General features: G+C 36.8%; 2 protein-coding genes across 2 annotated transcripts; both read left to right on the top strand.

Moving 5' to 3' along the window:
* Positions 1-1,134: 1,134 nt before the first annotated feature.
* LOC143565815 (uncharacterized) lies at positions 1,135-5,743 on the top strand. Its single transcript, XM_077052677.1, has 4 exons — positions 1,135-2,206; positions 2,307-2,635; positions 2,702-2,829; positions 4,390-5,743. The coding sequence occupies exons 1-4, from the start codon at positions 1,135-1,137 to the stop codon at positions 5,741-5,743; spliced, it is 2,883 nt and encodes a 960-aa protein (XP_076908792.1).
* A 3,122-nt stretch (positions 5,744-8,865) lies between these two features.
* Positions 8,866-13,688, top strand: LOC143565812 (putative 26S proteasome non-ATPase regulatory subunit 3). The gene is made up of 9 exons (XM_077052674.1): positions 8,866-8,967; positions 9,057-9,152; positions 9,232-9,422; positions 11,704-11,838; positions 11,913-12,049; positions 12,123-12,177; positions 12,278-12,388; positions 12,761-13,000; positions 13,078-13,688. The coding sequence occupies exons 2-9, from the start codon at positions 9,062-9,064 to the stop codon at positions 13,588-13,590; spliced, it is 1,473 nt and encodes a 490-aa protein (XP_076908789.1). The 5' UTR covers positions 8,866-8,967; positions 9,057-9,061; the 3' UTR covers positions 13,591-13,688.
* Positions 13,689-17,209: the final 3,521 nt, after the last annotated feature.

Raw genomic sequence — 17,209 nt, 5'->3', positions numbered from 1 at the left:
TGTGTGTATATTACATGAAAGTGTGTTTGCATCATACTTGATGAGCAAATACCCTTCCAAATTACCAACTGGTATTTGCAGGAATAGGTAATAGTTACATATATAATTAGTTTACGTAAAAGATATTCAAAATGAATAACATGGAAGAGCTTCACAATCAATTTGGTTAACACTGAGCCGAACCTGAACCCAGGGCTTATAAAAAATCGAGGCATCACATCTATTCTTCATTACACGAACATACATAGGCTTTTATATAACATATTATTTTTAAATTATGAAGATCAAAAAAAATGTATGATTTAAATAATGTTAGGGTCCTACCTTTTGAATTTCATACTAAGTTTAATTGATGTTTAGTCACCTTTGGTTGTAATAGTGGTGTTCATAGAACCAGTCAAAAGTTTTGTTTCACAATCAACTTATTTTCAAAATTTAGGTCGGTATGTTGGCTTTAAAGAAAACAAACCGTAATAAGTGATTTGGCTTATGGTTTAAGCCAAAAACCGTTCATATAAAATCGTACCGGAGTATAAACTTTGAGTTTATTTTAACTTTTATAAAGTATCAGTTTTGGTTCCTTGTAAGAAGGAGCCACCGAAACATACTTGATAATGATTCTGCAGAACTTTTTAGCATTTTGCTTGCAACCGAACATGGTGTGTTTTTAAGAACCGTTAACAAGAAATGATCTCGGAACTTGACTGTTAATATACATATTGATTGGGCTAAGGGCGTTAACGTACGTGCATGATTATGTTGTTAATCATCAAACGGGTAACTGTTGAAAATAAGAAAATAAAGTGAATATCATTGATTGAAAGAATGATTCGTGGGATCAGCAAGAATAATTGTCAATCACATCATTTTCCATGGTTATAGGGTCAAGTTATATGATTTCCTTTTTCTCCACAATTAACAGCCGATGACAGCTTTGTTTTCCTTATTTAGGACCATTGTACAGTAGTATAAATAGAGATTGTTTCTCTCTACAATATGCAACTTTAAGCAATATAATTTCTTTGTTTAATTCTCTCTAACTGAGATGGTATCAGAGCATGGTTTTAGTCTCAAAAACTAACCTGCTCATCATCTATCAAATTCATAACCAGTTATAACCCACATCCGGTCACCATGTCCGCAGACGGCGACCAGAATAATGATCTATCCTTACAAATCGCCAACTTACTCAAACATGGGATTAATTCCCAGCCCAAAAGCCCTAAACTTTCTGACAACCTACAGATCAATCTCAAACTCAATAGCCAAAATTATGGACTATGGACCCGAATGATTCGGGTTGCCATAGGCGGAAAATCAAAAACCCTTTTGAAGCATTTAACTTCGAATCCTCCAGATCAGAATGATGAAACCTACCAGCAATGGGAACAAGACGACTTAGTCGTCTTTTCATGGCTTATACAGAATATTGAACCGACGCTTGCTGGAAATCTAACCGAGTTTCCCACAGCAAAATTGTTGTGGGACGCTCTCGTGGTCACCTATAGTAGTGGCAGAGACAAGTTGCAGACATTCAGTCTTCATGTCAAATCCAATGACATCAAACAGAATGATAATTCCCTTGAAGATTTCTGGATTACATTACAAGGGGTATGGGGAGAAATTGACCGAATCGATCCGAATCCCATGAAATGTCCAGAAGATATCCAGACATACTTGAAGATTAGGTCCGAACAGAAACTTTTTCAGTTCCTAAATGCCCTAGACCAAAAGTATGACCACATTAAAAGGGAAATACTTCGATTGGAACCCCTTCCCATTGTAGAGGCGGCGTACGCTGTCGTCCGTAAAGAGGCCGCTCACCAGAACATTCTGGGAGCAGCTTCTAATAATACAAATGACATTGCAGCACGCTTAATTGCCACTGAAACAGAAGGATTGGGGCTCATAACAAAGGGGCATCGTCGGTTTGAAGGGAAGAAATATGGACCGTCGACTAAAGAGGAGAAATCCCATCTTAAATGTACTCATTGTGGTATGACAAAGCATACCAAAGAGCAATGTTTCAAGCTCGTCGGTTATCCGGAGTGGTGGTCCGACGGTCACAAGAAGGGCATCAAGACCACCGGACATGAGAAGGGTAAAGCTTCTGCCGCCTTGGGTAATAAAGAAGTCGTTGCCACCAGCGACGACAGTCAGAACGCTACCGGATTTGGCGGGGTAGCGGCATCACGTAATGAAGAAGGTTTGTTTTCAATGGCCATAGGTATTGAGGTTAAAGGAGATATCTCTAAAACTCCTCGTAATATTCCATTTTAATTTTAATTTGGCACTTGAATATTCAGATTTGATAAAAACCACCAATTTTAATACTTTTATTATAGAAAGTTTTAAAAATTGCATAAAGGGCCCAGGGTTTGGTGGCTTGTCCTTTGTGGCTCAAAGTTATAATAAAAGACGGGAACAGTCATGGATATTTGATTGCGGAGCAACCGACACCATGACTTACGAGTTATCAGATTTTGCCACATCAACCAAACCTACAAAATCATATATACAAACGACAAATGGAGGAATAATGAATGTGAAAAACGGGGGGACAATTGAAATTTCTCCAACACTTAAACTTTCAAACTGCCTATACGTTCCCTCTTTGTCACATAAACTGCTATCGGTAAGTCATGTAACAAAGGAATTAAATTGCTCCGTCCTCATGCAACCCACTTTTTGTATCTTACAGGATATCAGGACGGGAGCGATCATTGGGCGTGGCACTGAAAGACAAGGGTTGTATTACGTGGATGAGGTGACTCAAAGTGGTACTGTAATGTTGTCTCATGGAACCGTAGAACGTGAAGCTTGGCTATGGCATAGAAGATTGGGGCATCCATCTACTTGTTATTTGCATATTTTATTTCCTGATTTATTTCCGTCTAATTGTAAGTCACATTGTGAAACTTGCGTGTTAGCCAAAAGTCATCGAAAAACCTTCAAACTAAATAACACACGAGTCGGTGTACCTTTTTCATTAATCCACTCAGATGTATGGGGTCCAGCTCCAATCATTGGAGGACAAAACTTTCGTTTTTTCGTGATATTTGTGGATGATTGTACACGGATGACCTGGGTGTACTTATTGGAAAATAAATCTGAAGTCTTTGAAAAATTCACCATATTTTACACCATGATTCAAACACAATTTCAAAAAAACATTCAAATTTTTAGATCCGATAATGGAGGAGAATTTGTTAACTCCAATATGAAACATTTTTTCCAAACCAAAGGCATAATTCATCAAACCACGTGCACACACACACTCCCGAATAGAATGGTGTTGCGGAACGAAAGAATCGCATTCTTTTAGAAATACTCGAGCACTTCTAATAGAATCACAAGTTCCAAAGGTTTTTTGGCCAGAAGCCCTTGTTACTGCCACTTATCTTATTAACCGTCTACCAACTCAAATTCTAAAAACAAAAACCCCTTTACAAGTCCTTTCAGAGACCACTAAGCCTCCCTCCATTCTTACACTTAAACCACGAATATTTGGGTGCACTGTCTTCGTCCACATACCCAAGTCACATAGAACTAAACTCGATCCATGTGCAGAAAAATGTGTCTTTGTTGGATATGGAGTAAATCAAAAGGGATACCGTTGCTACAACCCAAAAACCCGACACATGTTCACCACAATAAACTGTGATTTTCTTGAGACTGAGTATTATTATGTCTCCCAACATAATGGTCAGGGAGAGAGGGAATGTATTGACACACTAAGTTGGTTGAAATATGTTTCATATGAAGAAAGAAGAAGCCACAGTACCCAAAATGAGTCTCCTCCCTTATCACAAATAGAAGACCCAAACGTCAGTGTCACCCCTGAGATTACTCCCAGCCTAATATCCGAGGTAAGTAATACACAACCTAGCACTACTAAAATTCCCGATAATACTACTAACAAAACAACAGAGCAAGGTGAAAGTGTACAAGAACATGATAATTCTCCCAGACAAGAAGGCACACCAGTAGAGCAAAGTGAACATGAACAAGAACAAGAGGGTTGTCCCACATAAGAAGACGCGTCAGGTAGATATGTGCTACCACCAAGAACAAACCGAGGAGTACCACCAAAAAGATATTCTCCAGAAAAGGTATCTCGGGGGAGTAGATACCCTATAGCTAACATAGCCAATGGAAATCTCTCCATGGAAGCCAAGGCTTTCTCCTCATCTCTATATTCTGAAAAGATTCCTACCACTATAGAACAAGCCTTGAACTCAAAACACTGGAAAGATGCAATGGAAGAAGAGATGAGAGCATTGAGAAAAAAAACACGTGGGAGAAGTGTCTCTTGCCACCAGGGAAGAAAACAGTTGGTTGTCGTTGGGTCTTTACAATTAAATACAAACCTGATGGCACAATTGAAAGGTATAAAGCTAGGTTGGTAGCTAAAGGCTACACTCAGACATACGGGATTGATTATTCTGAAACTTTTTCCCCTGTCGCAAAGATTAACACAATCAGAGTTCTCTTCTCCATCGCAGCAAATAAAGAGTGGCCAGTTTATCAGTTTGATGTAAAGAATGCCTTTTTACATGGAGAGCTAAAAGAAGAAGTTTATATGGAAGCCCCGCATAGATTCACAAATAATTTTGGAGAAAAAGAAGTGTGTCGTCTTAAGAAAGCTCTTTATGGGCTAAAACAGTCTCCTAGAGCGTGGTTCGGCAGGTTCACCTTAACCATGAAACACTATGGGTTTAAACAAAGCAACTCTGATCATACATTGTTTCTCAAACGAAGAAACAACCTTATAACATGCTTAATAATTTACGTTGATGACATGATCATTACAGGAGATGATAAAGAAGAAATAACCAAACTAAAAGGGAACTTATTTGCAGAATTTGAAATGAAAGACATTGGGAGGCTTAAATATTTTCTTGGTATTGAAGTTCTAAGATCAAAACAAGGAATCTTCATGTGTCAGAAGAAGTATGTCCTTGACTTACTCGCAGAAGTTGGTATGATTGATTGCAAACCAGCAGATACTCCTATGATTGCAAATCAAAAACTTTACATGGAAGAGAAAGTAGAGTTGGCTGATAAAGAGAGATACCAACGAATGGTAGGAAAACTGATATATCTCTCACATACCCGACCCGATATAGCATACGCTGTAGGAGTGGTAAGTCAGTTTATGCATCAACCCCATGTTACTCATATGGATGTAGTCTTAAGAATCATAAGATATCTCAAGGGGACAGCTAGTCATGGAGTATTGTTCAAACCTAATGGGCACCTAGAAACTCAATTATACACTGATGCAGATTGGGCAGGAGATAAAGGAAATCGAAGGTCCACCTCGGGATACTTTACTTTAGTTGGTGGAAATCTCGTTACTTGGAGAAGCAAAAAACAAAAGGTAGTGGCCCTTTCAAATGCCGAAGCTGAATTTAGAGGGATACAAAGGGGTATAACCGAAATATTGTGGATACGAAAACTCCTAACTGAGATAGGATATCCACCGCAAGACACCAGCAGGATTATGTGTGATAATAAAGCTGCCATTCAAATTTCAGAGAATCCAGTACAACATGATCGAACGAAGCACATAGAGGTAGATCGAAACTTCATTAAAGAAAAATTGGAAACAAAGATCATCTCACTGCCGTTTGTTCGTTCAGAAGACCAACTTGCTGATATTTTAACCAAAGTCGTTAATGAAAGAATCCTACACAAGTGTAGACAAGTTGAATTTTGGAAATCCCACTATTCAACTTGAGGGTGGGTGTTGAAAATAAGAAAATAAAGTGAATATCATTGATTGAAAAGAATGATTCGTGGGATCAGCAAGAATAATTGTCAATCACATTATTTTCCATGGTTATAGAGTCAAGTTATATGATTTCCTTTTTCTCCACAATTAACAGCCGATGACAGCTTTGTTTTCCTTATTTAGGACCATTGTACAGTAGTATAAATAGAGATTGTTTCTCTCTACAATATGCAACTTTAAGCAATATAATTTCTTTGTTTAATTCTCTCTTGCTGAGAGTAACTGGTCAATTGGGCCAGTTTGACCTGTTAAAGTTTCTTCAAATTTGTCAACTGGTTCTTAATATTTGATGTTGGTTGCAACATGTTTTTGAGTACTTCACTAAATGAACTCCACGATCTTACTATGAGCTTCGTGAGACATCAATCATTTGGAATTACAAATATTATGGTTTGTAACCAACTACACATCTCATATTTGTAATATTTTTGTAACCACAATTAAATATTTTATAGTTCTTTTGTTGTCTTCTAACAAAGGATTTCAAGTTTGGAAGACTTCAAACAAAGGACATGTTGCCACATTTGTTTATCAGACCCATATGAAACGCTTCACTAGGGGTCCACGGTGGGCAGTTTGGCCCTTTCCTTTCAAAGGTAATACCGGTTGACTTTTTACAAAGATTAAAAATGCTAAAATTTTGGTAACTTTAGGAGTCTAATGCTGAATTAGGGTCAATTTGGGTTCTTTTGATTTAAACAAAAATGTACTCCCTCTGTCCCATTTTAAGTGTCTTAGTTTGATTTTTCAAGTCTTTATTGATTAACTTTGACCGACAATATTTTTGTTTGTGTTATATAATACTTGATGTAAAATATATGAATGTATTAAGTTTTACATGTATTTTACATTGATATAATTTTCATCAACTATTATATGACACAGATAAAAATATTTACGGTCAAGGTTGCAAAAGAAATACTTGAAAAGTCAAACAAGGACACTTATAATGGGACGAAAGGAGTAAAACATTATCATCTCAAAATTTAAATTTGTCGGATTTTTACGACACATGATCTTTTTTTATTTTCTTGCAATTTTGATAATAAGGTGGATTCAATATATGTTTTTATATATATAATGGGTCAAGGGATTAGATTTTAAAGGGAAACAGATCAAAAGACGAAAGATAGCCTTTTGGGGAAAAAATAACCTTTTTTAACGTAGGTATAACCTTTTTAACTTAAAGATAACCAAGAGATAAACTTGTTGACCCATATATGGCATGCTTACATATTTTACCGTGTGATTATTATTATTTAAAGATGAAGATACTTACATGTGTAAGTTTTGAGTCAGAGCTTTCTTCTATTACAGCAGCCCTCACCCATATAAGCAAAATTTATGAAGAAATTTTGTTTTTCAAAATTCACATGTTATTATTACCCATTATGTACTTTTACAAGTTTTGAGCTGGAGCTTCCTTCTCTTTTGTGTTTTTTTAATTTTGAAGTATTTGTTTTAATATTATTGGCGTTCAAGTAATTTTATATTTTTATTTTTCATTAGCGCTTCGTTTTTAATCATCTGATAGTATGATACATGTTGTAAAAGTCTATTCACTTGACTCAAAACAATTGATAAGTTAACGGAAGATGAGTTTAAGATGAAATTTATAGTTAATTTAGGAAAAACGCAATCATTACCATCGGCATTAGCTATATTTAAATTATTATTATTTTTTGCCATGATGAGAATTTGAATTAGTGTTTACCAAAAAAATGATAATATATACATAATGAAATCGTCAACTTGATAAGTAAAATCTACTTCATTGAGGGAAAGTATAGCACTTAAAATTCTTACAACCAAAAGTTAACTTACCAACCATAAATTTGGCTAAACTGAAATGCTGGTACGTTAACGAACCAACCCCCTACTGGCTGAGTTAGAATTCAAATACTTTGAGGTCTTTAATTGCAACGACCTACATGGAAATCAACAAATACAATCATCCGTGATCAATTACTAAAAAATGGTTCCTCCTTCTCACTGGCACACCAATATAATGCTTCATAGTTGGAAGTGAATGTTGAAACGGGTCATCAAGAAAGTTAACATGTTCGTTTTGAAAGAAAGTGAAACTTAAACGGGTATCAAAATTCGTAGTATGTTGTTCATATCTATCCAACATCATCACATATAGCAAAATATTAAATAAAACATTAACGAAATATGAAACCTATATGCCAAGAATCGTGCAACATTGAGGTGTCAATATCGACTAGAAAAATATTTTTTGTTGCCTTTTATCCAAAATGAGTCGAATAAAAAGGGTTTCTTAATTCGCGTCACATTCATACATGTTAGTTTGTAATGCCATAAATAAAAAACTTTTGTTTATGCAATTAAGTACCAATCACTTTATAACACCATCTATCTAATATATGCATACGTCAATATGCATATGCACAATCAAATCATGTATGCCCACCACCTGACCATTTTTACAATTTGTTGACCGACAAATTTGTGCATTTAATTTGAGCATTTCTTTCATCTCATAATTAAATTTCAACTCTAACTACTCACCATATAACACACATTCAATCCTTTTTAGTGCGCAACCCCGCACAAAAAAAATCCAATAAACCATATGCACTTGCGGCAACACACTCACATTGATTACCCATTACACACCACACAAAACACCATAAACCAATACGAGGGGATAATTTGTGACAACCCAGAACAACGCGCGAGCACTTTTGCTAGTTTTAAAAAAAGGTACTAAATTTACGTAATCGAACAAACCACATGTATGAAAATGACACACCTCAAAAGAGAAAATAAACGAAATTAACAATTTACTCATGGCTTAATGGAAAAATAAACATGGTTTGAAAAAGTACTAAAATGACACGTTTAGAAATATCAGGTATCCAATTGCAATGAATTCAAAAACGATACTAAAGTTGCGCAATTGAATAAACCACGGATATGAAAATGACACTTAGCTCGTCTCATAAACATATAATCAACTTAACAAGAACGTAACTTTGGCAAGAAGCAAGGGACCGAATATGTATTTTATTAAAAGTTAGGGGCTGTAGATGAAATGTGGATACATATAGAATGAGAGTGAATGAGATAACTTGGGGCAAAAGCAGCCCTAAACTTCTCTGCTGATTTCTCCAAACCAACCGATTGCGATACAGATCGTGTTTCCGGTAATCCCAATCGAGCTTCCAAATCATAACTAATATTCGTTACTCAATTTCATTATCTGATAACTCGTTTGCTTGCAATCATTTTACAGAAACAATGACTCAAGATGTTGAGATGAAAGAACAGCAGCAGCAGGTCGCAGTAGCTCCGGCGAATTCCACGTCATCCGCCACTCCTGTTTTGCAGCGTAAGAGTCGTTGATGCTTTCTTTATTCTATTCTATTGAATTGGATATTTAGGGTTTAGTGTGTGAATTTGATGTTTAGATTTGAAAGAGATTTCGCAATTGATTGAGACCGGGGCTTATGCTCGTGAAGTTCGTCGGATTTTGAGGGCGGTTAGGTTGACCATTGCCTTGAGGAGGAAGCTGAAGGCGTCCGTGGTTTCGTCGTTCCTCGCTTTCGCTCTTGCTCCTAGATCGGAAGCACACTCACGCTTATCTGCATATCTGCCAAAGGTTTGTTTAGATAGATTAAATATATATGTACCTAGTCTAATAGGTGTGTCTATTTGAGTTTGTAGCTAAGTGAATCGGTTTGGATCGATTATAAGTTAGGTACTTAGTTATAGTTAAGTCAGTTAGTGGGTGAAATAAGTCGTGTGTTTAGCTATAAATAAGTGAAGCAGTGTAATAGGCAGATTAAATGATTACTTATATCTCCATTTTTCTCTCTTGTTAACTTTGTGTCTGTGTGGCTAGCAATGGTGGAGAACTGTTTTCCATCTCTGGTTCTTCAAGTTTTGTTGTTTGCGCACTGAATCTTCAGTCTTAAATACTTGTCTGATTGCTATACGTGAACTCAGCTTCTTCAGAAACTGTGGTACTCGTCAATCTAGAATTTTTGATAGGGCTTAGGAAGGTAGTCTGCTGATGACTAGGTAAGAATGTACAATTCATTAGTTATAGAGTAGCAATTATGACAAATTGACAAGTTTGGTCATTACTAATGCCCACGAGTCACGATAATGAAAACAATAGTTTTGGGTTGGACCACAACATGATTATATGGTTTGAAATTTTTTTGGACATACCTAGTGTTATGCACTGTAGTAGATTCTTATCAATCCCCTTTAGGATCTTCTTGTAAATCTACACACGAGTCAATGGATACAGGGTTAGAAAAAGTAGATAAAAATTCATTATATTTACTAAAATCTGAGTAGTCTCTGTTATTTTTCTTTTTTCTACGGCTAGCATGAAAACCTTTGATAAAACCTTGTTAACAACAATGGTTTTAAAATCAGTTTTTTTTTGTTTTGTGATGACATTTGAGTATAGTTGAGTAGATTTTGGAAACTAAATTGTATACAATCAGAGAAGTAAGATTCTGCTTCTGTCTGTGTAATGTTACTTTTAAATTGTAAAATTGCTGATATAGATGAAATGAGGTGGTTGAATTCTGATCAGGATCAAACTACTGTAAATACTGTTGATGTTAAAGAAATCTTTTTGAATTTGCTTTTGTGCTCTACATCAAAGGGAGGTGTGGTCAATTTGGATAAAACATCAAAAGAGAGTGCGGTCCTAGTTAAGAGTTGAGTCTATTGTTTGCAATCAACCCAACCCTCAACTAAACAATAGGGTTAAAACTGACACTCATTATCTCCACCATGTGATTAAACCCATCCATTTCTCTAGTCATTTTAAAGATTGCTTGCAAAGTAGTCCAAAGCTTGAAGCTAGTGAACTTTAGGGCTCATAAACATCATAAATCATTAGAAGCGCAGCGCCTCTGCGCCTAAGCGGTTTTTTTTAAGCGAGGGGCTCCTTAATCTACTCCCTTGACTACAGGCGTTTTTTTACGAAATTAGTTTGTAGTTTCCAACATTTTGATTTTTTTAGCTTGATTTATTTTTTATTTATCACTTAACCTAATTAAACAACTTATCTAAAATTAATCGGATTAACCATAGTAACTCCAATATTATAATGATCGACAATTGGCATAGGCACGATCACAAAGCAAAAGGCCAAGAACACAGTTAGCATAGTTCAGGTACCAGAATGGTCAATAGGTTAGTAATACTTGAAGATGCATGCTTATAATTGACGATTATGAAGTTGCTTTGTATAATCATGATGCAAATTCGTGTGTAAACTGTAAAAATCAACAATCTTTCAGTTGGTGCTATTTTAGTTGTTACATAGCATACTACAAAAGTACAAAGTTTGTTTATTGTTTGTTTTATTTGAAATCTTTGATGATATGTGTTGATTGGATAGATATTTTAGTTAGATATTTAGACGTATATTGCTTTTAGAGATTGGATTGATAAACCAGCAGCTTGAAACATGTTTTATTTTTAATTTATGATTGACTTGAAGAAGAATAAGCTTTGGCTAGTGAATTCCACACTTAAAAGTGATATTTTCTATTACAAAATACTTTTTAGAATTTTTAAATTTAATTGCCTTTTTTTTTATTTGAGGCCCAACTTTTTCTGAGCCTTGCGCCTAGGCCATTAGAGAAGCCTATGCACTTTGAGTGCGCTTAACGCATTTGATAATTATGTCATAAATCATGAATGATGCATAGCATGTTTTCTCATCACTTATTTTTTTTTGGGGGGGGGGGGAGGGTCATAAACACTGTTTCCAAAACTTCAATTGTTGATTTACAAATTAGGATATGATGATGAATATTCAGGAACCTTTTTAGCCTTTTTGTAAGTTTGGATTATAGCATCTTTTATTCAAAGTATATGATACTGATTAAAGTTTTTAATGCTATGTGAAGGATGATGAAAATGATATGGAAGTGGATACTGCAGCATCTGCTACTCAAGCTACCGTGAAGCATTCCTCAGAGCTCGAGATCTATTGCTACTTGCTTGTGCTCATATTCCTCATTGACCAGAAAAAGTACACTGAGGTCAGCAATCTTCATTTATCATTATTAGTTCATGCATGTTGGTTACATAACATCACTTATTCTTCATCATCCAGGCTAAGGCTTGTTCTTCAGCCAGCATTGCCCATTTGAAGAACTTGAACAGGAGAACAGTTGATGTTCTGGCTTCCAGGCTGTACTTCTATTATTCTCTTAGCTATGAACTCACTGATGATCTCTCTGAAATTAGGGGGTGCGTATTCTTGTTTATCAATGTCTCAATAAAATAGAATATAGTTAGTTATTATATTTTCATCTATTTGCAGTAATCTCCTTGCTTTACACCGGGCTGCTACATTGCGCCATGATGAATTGGGGCAGGTTTGTTTCATCTATTTACAGCTTGAAGCTGTTGGCTATGCATGTGTTCATAACAATAATTAATATTTGCATTAATATTATTTTGTATTGTAATATGCAGGAAACTCTTCTCAACCTGCTGCTTCGCAACTACCTTCATTACAATTTGTATGATCAAGCTGAAAAGCTGAGGTCAAAGGCACCACGTTTTGAAGCTCATTCGAATCAGCAGGTATGCTTTCATATCATTATCTATCAATTATTTTAATAAGAACATTCAAGTTGGAGCCTCTATATTCATACTTTCTATATAATATAGCAGAAACAATTAAAACACCACTACATTAAATTCTCTATAATAGAGAAAAATTTATAGAATACTAAAGTACAAGTACATCTCTATATTTGGTGGCTCATATTCAACACTCTTTATTTTATTGTGAGTGCATAAAAAAGAGGAAACTTACTAAAATAAGTGTGTAAGGTAGAGATGGATAGTTGGATGTGGGAGGGTTTTTAAAAAATACACAAAACTTAAAAGAAACATGTGTTTTTTAGTTAAAGTTATATGAAACTTTATTGTAATTTTTTTTATTTGTCTCAGTTTTGCCGGTACTTGTTTTACCTTGGGAAGATAAGGACGATCCAGCTGGAATACACCGATGCAAAGGAATCCCTTCTTCAAGCTGCGCGTAAAGCACCGGTAGCTGCTTTAGGTTTTAGAGTCCAATGCAATAAGTGGGCCGTGATTGTCCGCTTACTTCTCGGAGAGATCCCTGAACGAACTGTGTTTATGCAAAAAGGCATGGAGAAGGCCTTGAGGCCTTACTTTGAGTTGACTAACGTGAGTCGGTTTTTGACTCTTTTTTACCTTCCTAACTTCGGTTTGTATCTTTCTTAAACACAATTTCTTGTTTCTAGGCTGTTAGGATTGGAGATCTAGAGCTGTTCAAAACCGTAGCTGAAAAATTCTCAACCACTTTCAGTTCAGACCGGACTAACAATTTAATTGTGAGGCTGCATCACAATGTGATAAGAACCGGGCTGCGCAACATCAGCATCTCGTACTCGCGTATCTCTCTTGCTGACGTGGCAAAGAAGCTGAGACTGGACTCGCCTAACCCTGTGGCGGACGCTGAGAGCATTGTGTCAAAAGCAATCCGTGATGGTGCGATTGATGCGACGCTAGATCATGCAAACGGGTGGATGGTGTCCAAGGAAACTGGTGACATTTACTCGACAAACGAGCCTCAGCAAGCGTTTAATTCTAGGATTGCGTTCTGTTTGAATATGCACAATGAGGCGGTTCGTGCTCTTAGGTTTCCTCCTAATTCTCATAAGGAGAAAGAGAGTGCTGAAAAGAGGAGAGAGAGACAGCAGCAGGAACAAGAGCTTGCCAAGCATATTGCTGAGGAAGACGATGATGATTTTTGATTCAGTCTATGAAATCATTTGAGGGAGCTCTTTTGCTTCATGTTCTTGTTCGAATATGTTAAAACCAAATTCTGGGATGTTTGAGAAAGACTTTTCAAGTAGACTTAAGTATGTTTTTCATGTTACGGTTGTCTATGTCTCCCTTGATCTTGATAAACATTAACCAATTCTGGGATTTGTGGCATGTTGGGTAATTTGTGTTTTAGGATTGTTGATCATCAATGGTTACTTGGATATGTGTTCGTACTATTAATTGTAACTTTATAGCGGTCTTGAATAATTGTTGTAGGACTAGGATGGTCCAAGAAGACTTCTACTTTAAGCTTAAAGCATGAAACATAGACTCATGAAAAGTTTTGAGAAATTAATTGCACTAAGCATGTAGGCTTATGTTAGCAGTTTTAGGTTTTCGGATAACGACCGTTTTTGTTTTTGAGTTTCTACAAATGCTAACGTTTCACTAGTATATGTGCTAACCAAACTGTGTAAGTTGATTTAGAGAAAAATGCAAGTTGATCCCAATGATCAAGGTTTTTTTTTTTTTTTTTTTTTTTTTTTGGAAAAAGCTATGATATCACTAAGTGTATATATTAAATGTTGCTACAACAAAGATAAGACCAATGATAGTGAATGGACTGGTTAGGCTAAGAGGCTTCAAGGGTTCAGGTTAGCCTAACGTAGGTCGTGGTGTCCCTCTACGTTTGCAAAACGTAGGAGGTTCACTAGTTAGTTGTTCGTTGTTATAGCTCACCGAGGATCAAGAACCGTGATGTTTGGAATCGGTTTTAGGATGATGTTCTTGGTGAAGCTATGAAGTTATTGAAGTAAGAAAGAAATAAGCTATAAGCATATTTCTCAAGGAAGAAGAGGAGATTAGGGAGATGGTGTTATCTGCACATATCTGTTTTGTTTATGTTTAAGGCTAAGTTATCTATTTATATGAAGAAGATCTAAGCCTTTTAGTCCAGTTAACTAAACTAGTTAGCCTCTTGTTTGCATAGAGAGTTGACCTTTATGGGCGGGAAGGCTTGGACCGCTGGTCCATAGCTTAAAATAATAATACTTTATCTGAGTATGTACTTTGGTCAGAGGAGAACAGTGATTTGACATCGTACTGTAGCACGTGGGTACTTGTTTACATAAGTTTGGGCGGGAAACGAAGCTTTTAACCTTTTAAACCTTTTAGCGTTAACGTGTTTCAGCCATTTTATTATTTCCTTGGGCTACCCTCGTCATCACCCCCAAGTCAGAGGTTTTTGAGGAGTATGCTCAAGGGCTTCTGACTTTTGCACACGTTTTGTTTATTGCTTAAAGGCTTCAAGGCTTGAAGGCTCCGAAGCTTTGTTCAGTTTTGGTTATTTTTTGAATTATTGATGTGACAGTTGATGTGATTGTAACTGTCAGATTGCGGTTTCCAATAACTGCTTTTCATTAATAGTTATTAACTAAATAACTATTCACTTTCTTCCAGATTTGTTTAACACTTTCCACCATTAACACTTTCAAGTTTTCTTCGATCCATTACCAGGTTAGTCTCGATCCTTCATATTTCTTTCGAAATTATGGTTGCCAAAAAGGATCTTCCGATCAGTTTTTCCCGATTGACTCAAGAGGAGGTCGAATCGTTTTGTATTGAATGGGGAATAGGGTTAAAATACAAGCCGATTGCTCCGCCGGTCGACTCTTCCATTGATCGTTGTCCGGCGGGTTTTATCGCTTTATATTGCCGTCATTTCGAATTTTCTAACCTCCGACACCCTTTTTCGGTTTTTGTTCTTAATGTTTTGGAGTATTATCGTATATCATTTGGCCAAATCCATCCGTTAGGGCTTGCTAGGGTTCTGCATTTTGAAGTTTTGTGTAGAGCCCTAGGTTATGACCCTTCGCTGTTGAACTTTCGCCGTTTCTTTCGCTTAGCGAAAAATGGTGATTGGTATACGTTCGAGCATACCAAGGTTGATGTATGTTTGGTTTCCTCGGCGGTTACGACCCTCGGTTCTTGGAAGGACTGGTTTTTCTTTGTTTCTGATTCTATCCTTCCGTTTAAACCCGTTTGGAGACAACCCGAAGCCTTTCTAAATGAACCGGAGCCGGCCGAATCTGAGTTAAACGAAGCCTTTTTGAAATCCATTAGAACATGTCCTTCGCGCCTTCACCCTCTCCCCGAACATCTTCTTGTTTTGTTAGGAATTAGCAAACTCTGGGATAAGCCTAATCGGGATCCCGTGCTTATGAGGGATAATAAGGGTATGCATTTGTTCTTCCCGCTTTTGCTTCATCTTGTTGATATATTTATTAACGGATTTCTTTTGTGTTTGCAGTCATGTCTGCTTTGGACTTCCTAAAGAGTGATGACACTTCCGAAGTTGCTTTTACTGATGTTGCAGCCGTTGTTGGAGAGGATTCGGCTGTTCAAGGGAAAGAGGGTCGATTTGAGGATGCTGAGTATGCTGGGGTTGCCAATGTTAAAGGGTTCACCAAGACCGTTGTTCCAAAATCTTCCACTCGTCGTTCTACACGACGTTTGCTGAAGTCTGTTGCTACCTCATCCTCTCATGAGCCAGTTGAGGTTAGTGATGACATTCAAGCCTCTGAAGACCAGGGTCCGACTATGGAGGTTGAGAAGGAACAGGGGTTGGTGGTTTCTAAGAAAAAGAAGCCGACTGGCAAGAAGGTTGAGATGCCTGTAACACCCCGTAACCGCAGCGGAAACGTAAACGGGATGCAACAGACACCTCTGATATCAACCACATTGTTTATAAAGAAAACTGAATACATTAATATACTTCAAATTACATTATCTCATAATTCATTACCGTCTAAGTGATACACACATCATATAATACGATACATAATTCTATGTAATATAATGTATCCTAACATCCCACACGCAAATCTTACACACATCAAGCACTTAGCACGTAAGCAATCACTTCATCTTAATTGTACCTGAAAAGCATGTGAGAAAACGGGTCAACTACGAATAGTTGGTGAGTTTCACAATTCGAGTAAACCATGATAAATCATTATCAAAATATAATATTATCGATGTAATTATGCTGAGCCCACAAGTGAAACCTCTGGGGACACTGTTAACCCAGTACTGTACCCATTCCAGGGGCAATGTTAATCCAGAAACACTTCTAGGGACATCTGGGGACGCTGTTAACCCAGTACTGTACCCATTCCGGGGGCAATGTTAACCCAAAAACACTTCTAGGACATCTGGGGACATTGTTAACCCAGTACTGTACCCATTCCGTACGATTCCCGTACAATCAAATATTTATAAATACACGCAAATCCATGCGTTCAGTATGTACTTAAACATTTCAGTAGTAACATGCTTCCGCCCCGGGAAAATATTTGAAAACAATTCAGAAAAAGGGGCTCGTGAAACTCACCTTAGCACATGCAAGCAAGTAACAACAATCATTATCAGTTAACACGTCCAATCTGTAATATGATCCCTACGATCTTTACTATACACTTATTATTAATATAACTTTAACCGTATCAACCGGTACATCTGGGGACACTGTTAACCCAGTACTGTACCCATTCCGGGGGCAATGTTAACCCAGAACACTTCTCCGGACTCAGATTGTGATTTCGTTTA

Source organism: Bidens hawaiensis, unplaced genomic scaffold, assembly GCF_021521415.1.
Source record: "Bidens hawaiensis isolate Kalapana, Puna unplaced genomic scaffold, B.hawaiensis_p1.1 tig00022530_1, whole genome shotgun sequence".
Lineage (NCBI taxonomy): Eukaryota > Viridiplantae > Streptophyta > Magnoliopsida > Asterales > Asteraceae > Bidens > Bidens hawaiensis.
The sequence above is the reverse complement of the archived record's forward strand: the minus strand, read 5'-3'. Positions and strand labels throughout refer to the sequence as shown.